The sequence below is a fragment of the Piliocolobus tephrosceles genome, chromosome 10 (genome assembly GCF_002776525.5).
Source record: "Piliocolobus tephrosceles isolate RC106 chromosome 10, ASM277652v3, whole genome shotgun sequence".
Taxonomy (NCBI): Eukaryota; Metazoa; Chordata; class Mammalia; order Primates; family Cercopithecidae; genus Piliocolobus; species Piliocolobus tephrosceles.
In genome coordinates, this window is record NC_045443.1 from 67,471,258 (window position 1) to 67,482,532 (window position 11,275).

At 38.0% G+C, this 11,275-nt stretch overlaps 1 protein-coding gene across 1 annotated transcript; it reads right to left on the bottom strand.

Moving 5' to 3' along the window:
• Positions 1 to 8,763: 8,763 nt before the first annotated feature.
• LOC111552341 (keratin, type I cytoskeletal 18) lies at positions 8,764 to 10,159 on the bottom strand. The gene has a single exon (XM_023226526.2). The coding sequence runs from the start codon at positions 10,113 to 10,115 to the stop codon at positions 8,823 to 8,825; it is 1,293 nt and encodes a 430-aa protein (XP_023082294.1). The 5' UTR covers positions 10,116 to 10,159; the 3' UTR covers positions 8,764 to 8,822.
• Between the last annotated feature and the right edge of the window lie 1,116 nt (positions 10,160 to 11,275).

Genomic DNA, 11,275 nt, shown 5'->3' on the forward strand with positions numbered 1-11,275 from the left:
GAATTATACAAGTTATGTTTGAGTGGTTTCACTAAAGAAAAAAATATTACATTTGCTTATAATATGGAATACTACTCTGAAATTAAGTTCCAAAAATAAGATTCCTATACATAAGAAACTATTAATATATGATGAATCCATCTTCCTTTTCTTTTTATCCCTTTAGATAAATAACTGTTGATAAATCTTTTTTTAAAAAGTATGCTCAAGAAAACTAGAAAATATTAAGCATTTAGGCACATTAATGAATAATTTTATCAGTTAAATCTGAATATTCAACGTGTCCTGTCAATCCTTTTAGTTGTCCTTGGTAAGTTTTTATTTCCAATCCTTACAGCTATTTCCAAATCTTCACTGGTATCTACAAGCCCCCTCCTGATTCCCCACTACCTATCCTTACTTTTTGCAGATGACTCAGCTTCTTAATTAATAAACTCAAAGGCATTAGATATCATGTTCCTAAACTTCTTTCCCACCCCCACAAATATACATGCATCTACACAGATCTAATTTCATTTTAGGATTAGTTGTCTATCCTTATATGCAGGGCCAGTCCCTCTAGCTGTGTCCTTGATCCCAGACTCTCTCACCTCTTCTTGGCATTACTACCTCTCTCTTTCACCATGTGAAATTTTCCTTCTCTACTAGCAGCATGCTCTCAGATGATAATTAGTTTCTCTCATGTTAAAAAATCAGCTCCTTAATTCATATTCCTCCTAATACCACCAACTATTTTCTCTTCTCATTCAGACTTCTGGGCATAGTCTATATTTTTGTCTTCACTTTCTTACAGCACATTTATTCTCAATTCAGTTCAAGCTAGAGGTATCATATTACCTGATTTCAAACTATACTATAAGACTACAGTAACCAAAACAGCATGGTACTGGTACAAAAACAGACACATAGACCAGTGGAACAGAATGAAGAAATAAAACCGCACACATACAGCCATCTGATCCTCAACAAAGACAACAAAAATGAGCAATGGGAAAAGTTCTCCATATTCAATATATTTGTTCATTATAAATATTGTTAAAGTGTCATCTTTAATTAGCTACACACTAATACTTGTAAAACCATTGCTCATAAAACTATTTTTTTTAATTTGTTCATTTTCTAGTGGCTGAATTTTAGAACTTTCTTCTTTTGAATGGCCTTCCTCACATAATTTGTTTGCTGCTTACAATAATAGAGTTGATATATACCACAAGAGGGCTATCCCAAATCTATAAAAATGTTGTATTGTAATAGAAAATTACTGGGTTTGGGCTGCCTAGCATTCATTTATCCATATGGAAGGAACCTTATTTCCTTTTGGGGAATAACTTCTAACCCTATGAACACAATCTGGTAGGACTAACATATCCCATACAGGATATCCCTGTATAACAAATTAGGCCAGATAATTATATTCTCTTTTTTCCAGAATATAATTTTTAAAATGTATAGCCTTTTTATTATAAAACACAGATATGGAAAAAAACACAAATGTATGGTTTAGTGAATTATTACAATGCAAACAATCTTTCAACTACCATCTACATTAAGGACTTTTTCAGCCACTTCAGAACCCCTTCATTTAGCTCATCCCAAAGACTATTCCCTCCTTATAAAAATCATCATCATCCTGAATTTTATAGGTTTCTTCAATAAAGACAGTGATAACCACAGGCCTGAAGATATTGGTATTTTAGGCTTTGGGGAATATCTTATAATCCAGTTCTGTTGTAAATGATCTCCAGATACTTTTGCTATCTAGCTGCTTCCTTTAATTTTATGCAAGAATTCAAGAATATTAAAAAACTGCAGCCACCTCAGCACCTTTGTCCCAGAATTCCTGAAATTGGAATCTTGAGTAGATGAATAAAGATATTGAAAACAGTTGAACACTTAGTGGAGATGTGTTAACTAAAATTTTGCTGATAAAACTTTCCTATAGTTCTTGTTTACTGATGCCCAGAGCTGCCTTGGTTCTTAATATCCTTCTGACAAATGTCTTTTCACTTAAGTTAGCTAGACAGCTTCTTTTGTTTGAAAACAAAGAACCCAAACTACATTGAAAATCTTAAGTAGTAAACTTGTTTCAGCTCCAACCAAAGATATTAGTTTTTTAAGCAAGGTGGAAAAAGCACCTTACATATACAGAAAAACAGATAATAAAGCATAGCAGACTTCTCATCAGAAATGATGCAAGCAAGAAGAGAATGGAGTGAAATATTTAAACTGTTGAAAGAAATAAAAATCAATGTAAAATTCTGTATTTAGTGAAATTACCTTTCAAAAATGAAAGAGAAATAATCAGTAGTGTGGCAGAATATTGGAGAGATCCAAAAAACCTTCCTTCCACAGAACATCTAAAAATGTTCTATAAAATTAAAGATAGTTCACTTTAATTATTGAATCAACCTGCAATAAACTAAGAGAAATCCACCAAATATAGGACTGCATCAGGAACACAAGATCAAGAAGATATGAAAACTCTGAAGCCAGCAAATTCTTGGCCAACTCTGAGTCATGGTAGGTTAGAGCTACTGTGCAGAAGAGAGTATGGGAACAAAGATCATGCTGCATAAAGGTGGAGCCCTGGAAGACCTAGCATCTCAGGGAAAGAGTGAACTAGAAAAAAAAGCAACTTGACCTTGTAATCAAATAGATGACCTGTCTCAGCATTGGCTCTGGATAAAAGTGTGTTTGTTTGCTTAAGTCTCTCCACAGAACTGTGACCTTTTTCTCAACTTCACAAGAATTTAGGGCCTAAATCTACATTAATGGAAGGTTGAAACTTAAGTGGAGATGGGTGTGTTGTGTTTATAGGTCCCTCTCCCTAGAGGAGTGTACACTTATGCTAGCTTCAAGGAATTCCTACAGATAAAGATCCAAGTATTATTTAATAACAATTTTCAAATCACAAACACAAAAGAAAAGCCATCAGAAACAGGAGTAAACAACACAGTGAATAATAAGACCCTGACAGACTTCAAGTATTGAAGCTATTAGATAAAAAAAAAATTGTTAACTATGTTTTCAGAAATATAACAGGGGTTGACAAATATGAGCAATGAAAAACAAATCAATGAGACAAAACTCATCAGGAAAATTTGAACACTAACCATACTGAACTTTCAAAAACGAAAATGTAATGAAATTTAAAACTCAATCAAAAGGTTAAAAAGCAGATTAGATACAGCTAATTAGAATTAATGAATGGATTATAAAATTGAAAAAATATTCAAATTGCAGCTCAGAGAGACAGGTATACAGAGGTTTACAAACATAGAATATAGAGTGAGAAGAGCTAATTAGCATTCCAGGAAGAGGTAATTCAAATAAGGAGAAGCAATATTTAAAGAAATAATGACTAATAATCTTAAAAAGTTGATGGAAGACATCAATTATCATATTCAGGAAGGTCAACAAATTCCGAACAGTATAAATAAAAGAAATTCCCACCTCAACATAGAGTGAAGCTGCAAAACAACAAAGACAAGAAGAAAATCTTAAAAGCAACTAGAAAGAAATGGTAGATTAACCAACAAAGGGGACACAATTAAACTGACAGCTTAATTTCTTAATAACAACAATGGGCCAGGTGTGGTATTGTGCACCTGCAGTCCCAGCTACTCAGGAAGCTGAGGTGGGAGAATTACTTGAGCCCGGGGGTTTGAGACCATCCTAGGCAACACAGCAAGACCCCATTGCTTTAAAAAAAAAAAAAAAAAAAAAAAAAGGAGTCACAAGATAATGAAATAATATACAATTGAAAGATCTTCTGAGAAGGAAAACAAAATAAAGATACTATCAAAAAAAATTGAAAACAGGATTTAGCACCAAAGGACTTTCACTGAGGGAACATGAAAAGAATGTACTTCAAGAGGAAGCCAACTGATTCCAGTAGGATGTACTGAGATGCTCTTCTTAAGAAGGAATATTGGAACTTCACTAGAACAAGACACTAATGATCCCCAGGACCACATTTACAGAAAATTGTATTTATTTCTTCCAAACATGATTTTAGATTTACATATATTTGATTTTGCCAAGAGGTTAAAAATTCTGTAAGAACCTGGTATGCTTTCCAGGAAATATACTTTTTTAAAAGGGTTTTTAAAAATGTTACTAACAGGATGAATATAGTAGGAGAATATTTTATATTTCTGTAGTCCAAGAGACTTGCTTCTGGCTAACAAGTACATTTCTGGGAAAGCTTGCTCAATCTGAATGAGAAAGCAGAGAAAAGAAGCAGTCAGATCAGCAGGAAGAACAAATGTTGCAAATGGAAGAAAACACAGACAGATGGCTCAATCTGTGTTAGATCACACTGAACCATTGTGAAGGCAAGTAAGGACATTAATTGTTCAGAGCATGCACATAGTGAAATGGGAGGAAATTATTCATTATTTGCAGATGGATTTCCTGATACTCCACAGAAAGACTACTAACATACCTGCATAATGCTGTCCCTAGAGGAAATGAAAAGATTTGACATTTTCTCCAAAAATCTATCTTAGTTTCACATTTACAAAGAAAGGGTCTTCATTGAACTATTTACCCTTATGGCTATTTTTATGGCTTTTTCATTGGTTTAAAGCTGAAAATATTAGAAAAATTTGGAGTGATTTGCTTACTAAAAAGCCATATTATAAGTCCTTATTATTTCAGTTGGTGCCAGATAATACTTCAGTAATTGTCATAAAAAAGTGAGAGCTTTGTCAATGGCAACAATTGTGAAGAAAACAATAGTTTCTCTTATTCATGCCACATGAAAAATTAACTTTTCTACTTTTAACATCCTCGTCCCCAGGAAGATTTGACCTCCAGAGCCAAAATTACTATTTTTAGCTACATTTATCTCAGCTGGGTATCAATAGAACCCAGTATTATCTAACTAATTTATATTACAGTGTTTCTAACTAATATTCCTTCCAGGGTTACACTTTTAAAAGAATTCTTCTTAACCAGAATGAAACACTTATGGGTAGAATGTCCAACAACTGGCAAATTTCTATACATCTACTCTATCAAGGTGGCATGTCAAGTCATTTTAAAAAGGACATATTTTGAGGATAATTGGCTAGCCATTTGGAAGAAAAGTGAAATTAGATCCCTACTTCAGGCCATAGACAAATACAATAAAAGATTTATGATTAATTATCATAAAGTTAAAAATTCAAAAGAAAATATCACAGAAATATTTTATTATTCTTTATACGAAGCCTTTCTTATGAAACAAAACTAAATAAAACTAAGAAAAATATTGAAACTTTGACTACATGAAATTGTGTGATTTTTAAAATTTTAATTTAATTTATTTTAGAGACAGAGTCTTGTTCTGTTGCCTAGGCTTCAGTGCAGTGGCACAATCATAGATCACTGCAACTTTTGTTTGTTTTATTTTAAGTTCCAGGATACATGTGCAGGATGTGCAGGTTTGTTATGTAGGTAAATGTGTGCCATTGTGGTTTGCTGTACCTGTCAACCCATTGCCTAGGTATTAAGCCCAGCATGCATTAGCTATTTTTCCTGATCCTCTCTCCCCCTACCTCGCCCCTCCCGACAGGCCCCAATGAATCACTGCAATGTTGAACTCCTGGGCTTAAGTGATCCTCCTGCCTCGGTCTCTCAAAGTTCTGGTATTATAGGCATGAGCCACTGCACCTGGCCTCTACATAAAATTTTAAATATCATCCAGTAAGAAAGAGCATATACAAAATTAAAATTATGAATGAGAAATTGAAAAGATATTTGTAACATATTTGATAGACAAGGAAAGCCAGTAAAGGCAGTGTTTAAGAGCATAGGCTCAGAAATGAGATTGCATAGGTTCAAATATTAACTACACCACATTCTTAGTCTTTTGACCTTACGCAAATTATTTGGGCCTCAGGTTTCCTCATCTATAAGAAGGAGATAATAATAAATCTATTTTCTTGGGTTAGCTGAGAACTATTATAATTGCCCATGATATATCAAAGGTTAATTAAATCAATAAGATAAGTGGAATTGATCCACTAGATACTGAACAATAATAAAAACCTATCTATCCATTTCATCTTATTTTCAGCTACTCCTTGGCACAAATCTTACATATCAAATTGTCCTGGTCCACATTCTCTTTAAATTGGGTATATATTTCTGTGATGGTTAATTTTGGATGCCAACTTGACTGAGTTAAGGAATACTCAGCTAGTAATAACTGGTAAAGCATTATTCCTAAGTATGTCTGTGCAGCTGTTTCTAGAAGAGATTGGCATTTGAATCAGTGGACTGAGTAAGGAAGATCCACCCTCCCCGTGGACGAGCACCATCCAATTGGCTTAGGGCCTGGATAAAACAAAAGGGCAGGATAAAGCTGAATCTGCTCACTCTTCTGGAGCTGAAACACTCATCTTCTCCTGCCCTGGCACATCAAAACCTCAGGTTCTCTGATCTTTGGATACTGGGACTTAACCCAGCATCCCCTTACTCCCTCAAGTTCTCAGGACTTGGACTGAGCCATGCTGCCAGCTTCCCTGGCTCTCCAGCTTGTAGATGGCATATCATGGAATTTCTCAGTCTCCAAAGCAATGTGAGCCAATTCCCATAATAACTCTCTTCTCTAATCTATTAATATTTACCTTTCTATCTTATTGTTTTTCATTTATCTGGAGAACCTTAATAAAACTTCCTGTTGCATACCTTTAATCTCATCATCATTATCTCAGCCTAAAATTCTCCTTGCAGTCGCTGGAAGTAAAATATTAATATCACCCATATTTTAAATTCAAACTTAAATCCTGCTTTTACTATATTATTAATCAGCCAAAATGCTGCATTCTTTCTCAATATTTCTAAGGAGTCTATAATACTAGTTTCTACATATAACCAAATATTGTTTTGTTCTTTCAGTGTGGTATATGTACATGTTTTATCTCCTACAGAAATTCGTAAATTTTCACAGGCAAGAATCTTCTTCTACTTTAACCTCACAGTGCATAGTAAGTACTTATTGTGGAAATGTTAAAAAAATTTTTCTATGTTTTCCATAACATTGATCTGCTACAGGGCAATCAGTGAGAATGTATATAGAATTCCCATACCCATAATCTGTTCATCACCACCACCAACTGCTGCCCGAAACCCTTCCACTACATACACACTTAGAAAAAGAAACAAACATTTCCCAAATGGCATATGGTTCCTTTTGTTACTTGCACTTAACTAATAAATATATGAGATATGATCTGTGTTACATTTTTAGCTGAAAGGGTGAATGGGTGGAAGAGTTAAGCAGGCTACTTCAGTGTTTAAGAGAGATGATGGTGGCTTGGGCAGGATGATAGCAGAGGAGGTCAAGAGATGGGATCAGGCTGGGCGTGGTGGCTCACACCTGTAATCCCAGCACTTTGGGAGGTCCAGGCAGGTGGATCACCTGAGGTCAGGAGTTCGAGACCAGCCTGACCAAAATGTGGAAACCCCATCTTGACTAAAAATACAAAAATTAGCCAGGCGTGGTGGTGCATGCCTGTAATCCCAGCTACTCGGGAGGCTGAGGCAGGAGAATCGCTTGAACCTGGGAGGCAGAGGTTGCAGTGAGCCGAGATCGCACCACTGCATTCCAGCCTGGGCAACAGAGTGAGACTCCATCTCAAAAAAAAAAAAAAAAAAGATGGGATCAGACTTAGACTCCAAATACATTTTGAAGGTAAAGGCAGCATATTTGCTGGATATAGTGTGAGAAGAAAGGTCAAGGGCAAGATCCAGAATGTCAACTGCATAGTTGACTTCAGAAAATAACCAGTTCAAATCACAGCAAATGGATGAAGAGGTGAGGGCACAGATTTCCAAATGAGATGCGCAAAATATCTCTGTTTTGAATACTTGAAAATTATATTAGTGGGCATATAACAGATTTAGTAGAGCATATTTAAAAATTAAGAGTAGATACATAGAAAATGAACCAATAAACAAACCAGGCAATTATTAATCTTAGGAAAAAAATAAGTATATAATAAAAGATATAAAAGCATAGGTTTATTTAGCTTTGCAGGGAACAATATTTTCATAGCATTAACAATATAAACAGAGTAATTGATTTAGCAAAATATTGTGATATAACTCTACTGGAAGGATGAGAGGAGGGGGAAAAGTACAAAAAACTAAATCCTTATTTGCCATAACAGGAAGTCAATAGATAAAGTATAAAATTGTCAAATCAAGAAATAGGATTATGAACATATTATTCAGACATGGAGGTAAATATAGAGGATACTGCTAAAAATAGTGAAAAATGATACCTCATAGGGTAAGGCTAATTTTAACATGAATAATTACAGTTAACTGGAACCTCAGAGATTGTTTGTTTTTGTTTAATATTGTATTTTTTTAATTATGCTTTAAGTTTTAGGGTACATGTGCACAATAAGCAGGTTTGTTACACAGGTATACATGTGCCATGTTGGTTTGCTGCACCCATTAACTTGTCATTTACATTAGGTATTTATCCTAATGCTATCCCTCCCCCCTCCCCCACCCTATGACAGGCCCCGGTGTGTGATGTTCCCCTTCTTGTGTCCAAGTGTTCTCATTGTTCAATTCTCACCTGTGAGTGAGAACTTGCAGTGTTTGGTTTTCTGTCCTTGTGATAGTTTGTTCAGAATAATGGTTTCCAGCTTCATCCATGTCCCTACAAAGGACATGAACTCATCCCTTTTTATGGCTGCATAGTATTCCATGGTGTATATGGGCCACATTTTCTTTTTTTTTTTTTTTTTTTTTTTCCAATGAACTCTGAACTTTTTATTGGCCTCCTGCTCCCCAAAGGGTACCCTGCTTCTGCTGGCTTAATGCCTCAGAACTTTGGTGTCGTTGGTCTCAGACACCACTTTGCCATCCACTATCCGGCGGGTGGTGGTCTTTTGGATGGTTTGCATGGAGTTGCTGCTGTCCAAGGCATCACCAAGATTGAATTCCTCGCCGTCTTCCAGCAGGCGGCGGTAGGTGGCAATCTCAGCTTCCAGCTTGACCTTGATGTTCAGCAGGGCCTCATACTCCTGGGCCTGTCGCTGTCCCTCTGCCCGGGTCTGTGCCAGCTCTGACTCCAGGTGCAGCAGGATCCCATTGAGCTGCTCCATCTGTAGGGCGTAGCGGGCCTCCACCTCCCTCAGGCTGTTCTCCAAGCTGGCCTTCAGATTTCTCATGGAGTCCAGGTCGATCTCCAAGGACTGGACTGTACGTCTCAGCTCTGTGAGCGTCGTCTCAGCAGCTCCAACCTCGGCGGACTGTGTGGTGACCACTGTGGTGCTCTCCTCAATCTGCTGAGACCAGTACTTGTCTAACTCCTCTCGGTTCTTCCGAGCCAGCTCGTCATATTGGGCCCGGATGTCTGCCATGATCTTGGCGAGGTCCTGAGATTTGGGGGCATCTACCTCCACGGTCAACCCAGAGCTGGCAATCTGGGCTTGTAGGCCTTTTACTTCCTCTTCGTGGTTCTTCTTCATGAAGAGCAGCTCCTCCTTGAGAGCCTCGATCTCTGTCTCCAGCTGCAGTCGAGTGACATTGGTGTCATCAATGACCTTGCGGAGCCCATGGATGTCATTCTCCACAGACTGGCGCATGGCCAGCTCTGTCTCATACTTGACTCTAAAGTCATCAGCAGCAAGACGGGCATTGTCAATCTGCAGAACGATGCGGGCATTGTCCACAGTATTTGCGAAGATCTGAGCCCTCAGGTCCTCGATGATCTTGAAGTAATGGCTCCAGTCTCTGACCTGGGGTCCCTTCTTCTCCAAGTGCTCCCGGATTTTGCTCTCCAGCCTCCGGTTCTCGGTCTCCAGGCTCCTCACTCTGTCCAGGTAAGAGGCCAGGCGGTCGTTCAGGCTTTGCATGGTCTCCTTCTCGTTCTGGATGCCTCCCATTCCTGCCAGACCCCCGGCCATCCCTGAGGCCAGGCCCCCGGACCCCATGCCGCCCCGGAAGCTGGTGGAGCGGGACACGGAGATCCGGGAACCAGAGCCCCCGGCGCCTGCATAGACACTGGCCGCGCTGCTGACCGGCCGGGCGCCGTAGCTGGGCGCCTGGACAGAGCCCAGGGACCGGTAGTTGGTAGAGAAGGTGGAGCGAGTGGTGAAGCTCATGCTGTATGGGAGGAAGGAGAGACGACAGGACTCAGGCTTTGCCGACCGGGCCACATTTTCTTAATCAAGTCTATCACTGATGGACATCTGGGTTGCTTCCAAGTCTTTGCTATTGTGAACACTGCCTCAATAAACATACGTGTGCATGTGTCTTTATAGTGGCATGATTTAAAATCCTTTGGGTATATGCTGGGTCAAATGATATTTCTAGTTCTAGATCCTTGAAGAATTGCCACACTGTCTTTCATAATGGTTGAACTAATTTACACTTCCACCAACAGTGTAAAAGTGTTTCTATTTCTCCACATTGTTTCCAGCATCTGTTGTTTCCTGACTTTTTAATGATCGCCATTCTAACTGGTGTGAGATGGTATCTCATTGTGGTTTTGATTTGCATTTCTCTGATGACCAGTGATGATAAGCATTTTTTTCGTGTGTCTGTTGGCTGCATAAATGTCTTCTTTTGAGAAGTGTCTGTTCACATCCTTTGCCCACTTTTTGACAGAGTTGTTTGTTTTTCTCTTGTAAATTTGTTTAAGTTCTTTGTAGATTCTGGATATTAGCCCTTTGTCAGAGGGGTAGATTGCAAAATTTTCTCCCATTCTGTAGGTTTCCTGTTCACTCTGTTGGTAGTTTATTTTGCTGTGCAGAAGCTCTTTAGTTTAATTAGATCCCATTTGTCTATTTTGGCTTTTGTTGTCATTGCTTTTGGTGTTTTAGTCATGAAGTCCTTGCCCATGCCTATATCCTGAATGGTATTGTTTAGGTTTTCTTCTAGGGTTTTTATGGTTTTAGGTCTAACATTTAAGTCTTTAATCCATCTTGAATTAATTTTTGTATAAGGTGTAAGGAAGGGATCCTGTTTCAGCTTTCTACATATGGCTAGCCAGTTTTCCCAGCACCATTTATTAAATAGGGAATCCTTTCCCCATTTCTTGTTTTTGTCAGGTTTGTCAAAGATCAGATGGTTGTAGATGTGTGGTGTTATTTCTGAGGCCTCTGTTCTGTTCCATTGGTCTATATCTCTGTTTTGGTACCAGTACCATGCTGTTTTGGTTACTGTAGCCTTGTAGTATAGTTTGAAGTCAGGTAGCATGATGCCTCCAGCTTTGTGGAACCTCAGAGATTCTGGTTCAATAGGTTGGAGTAGGCCCCATGAA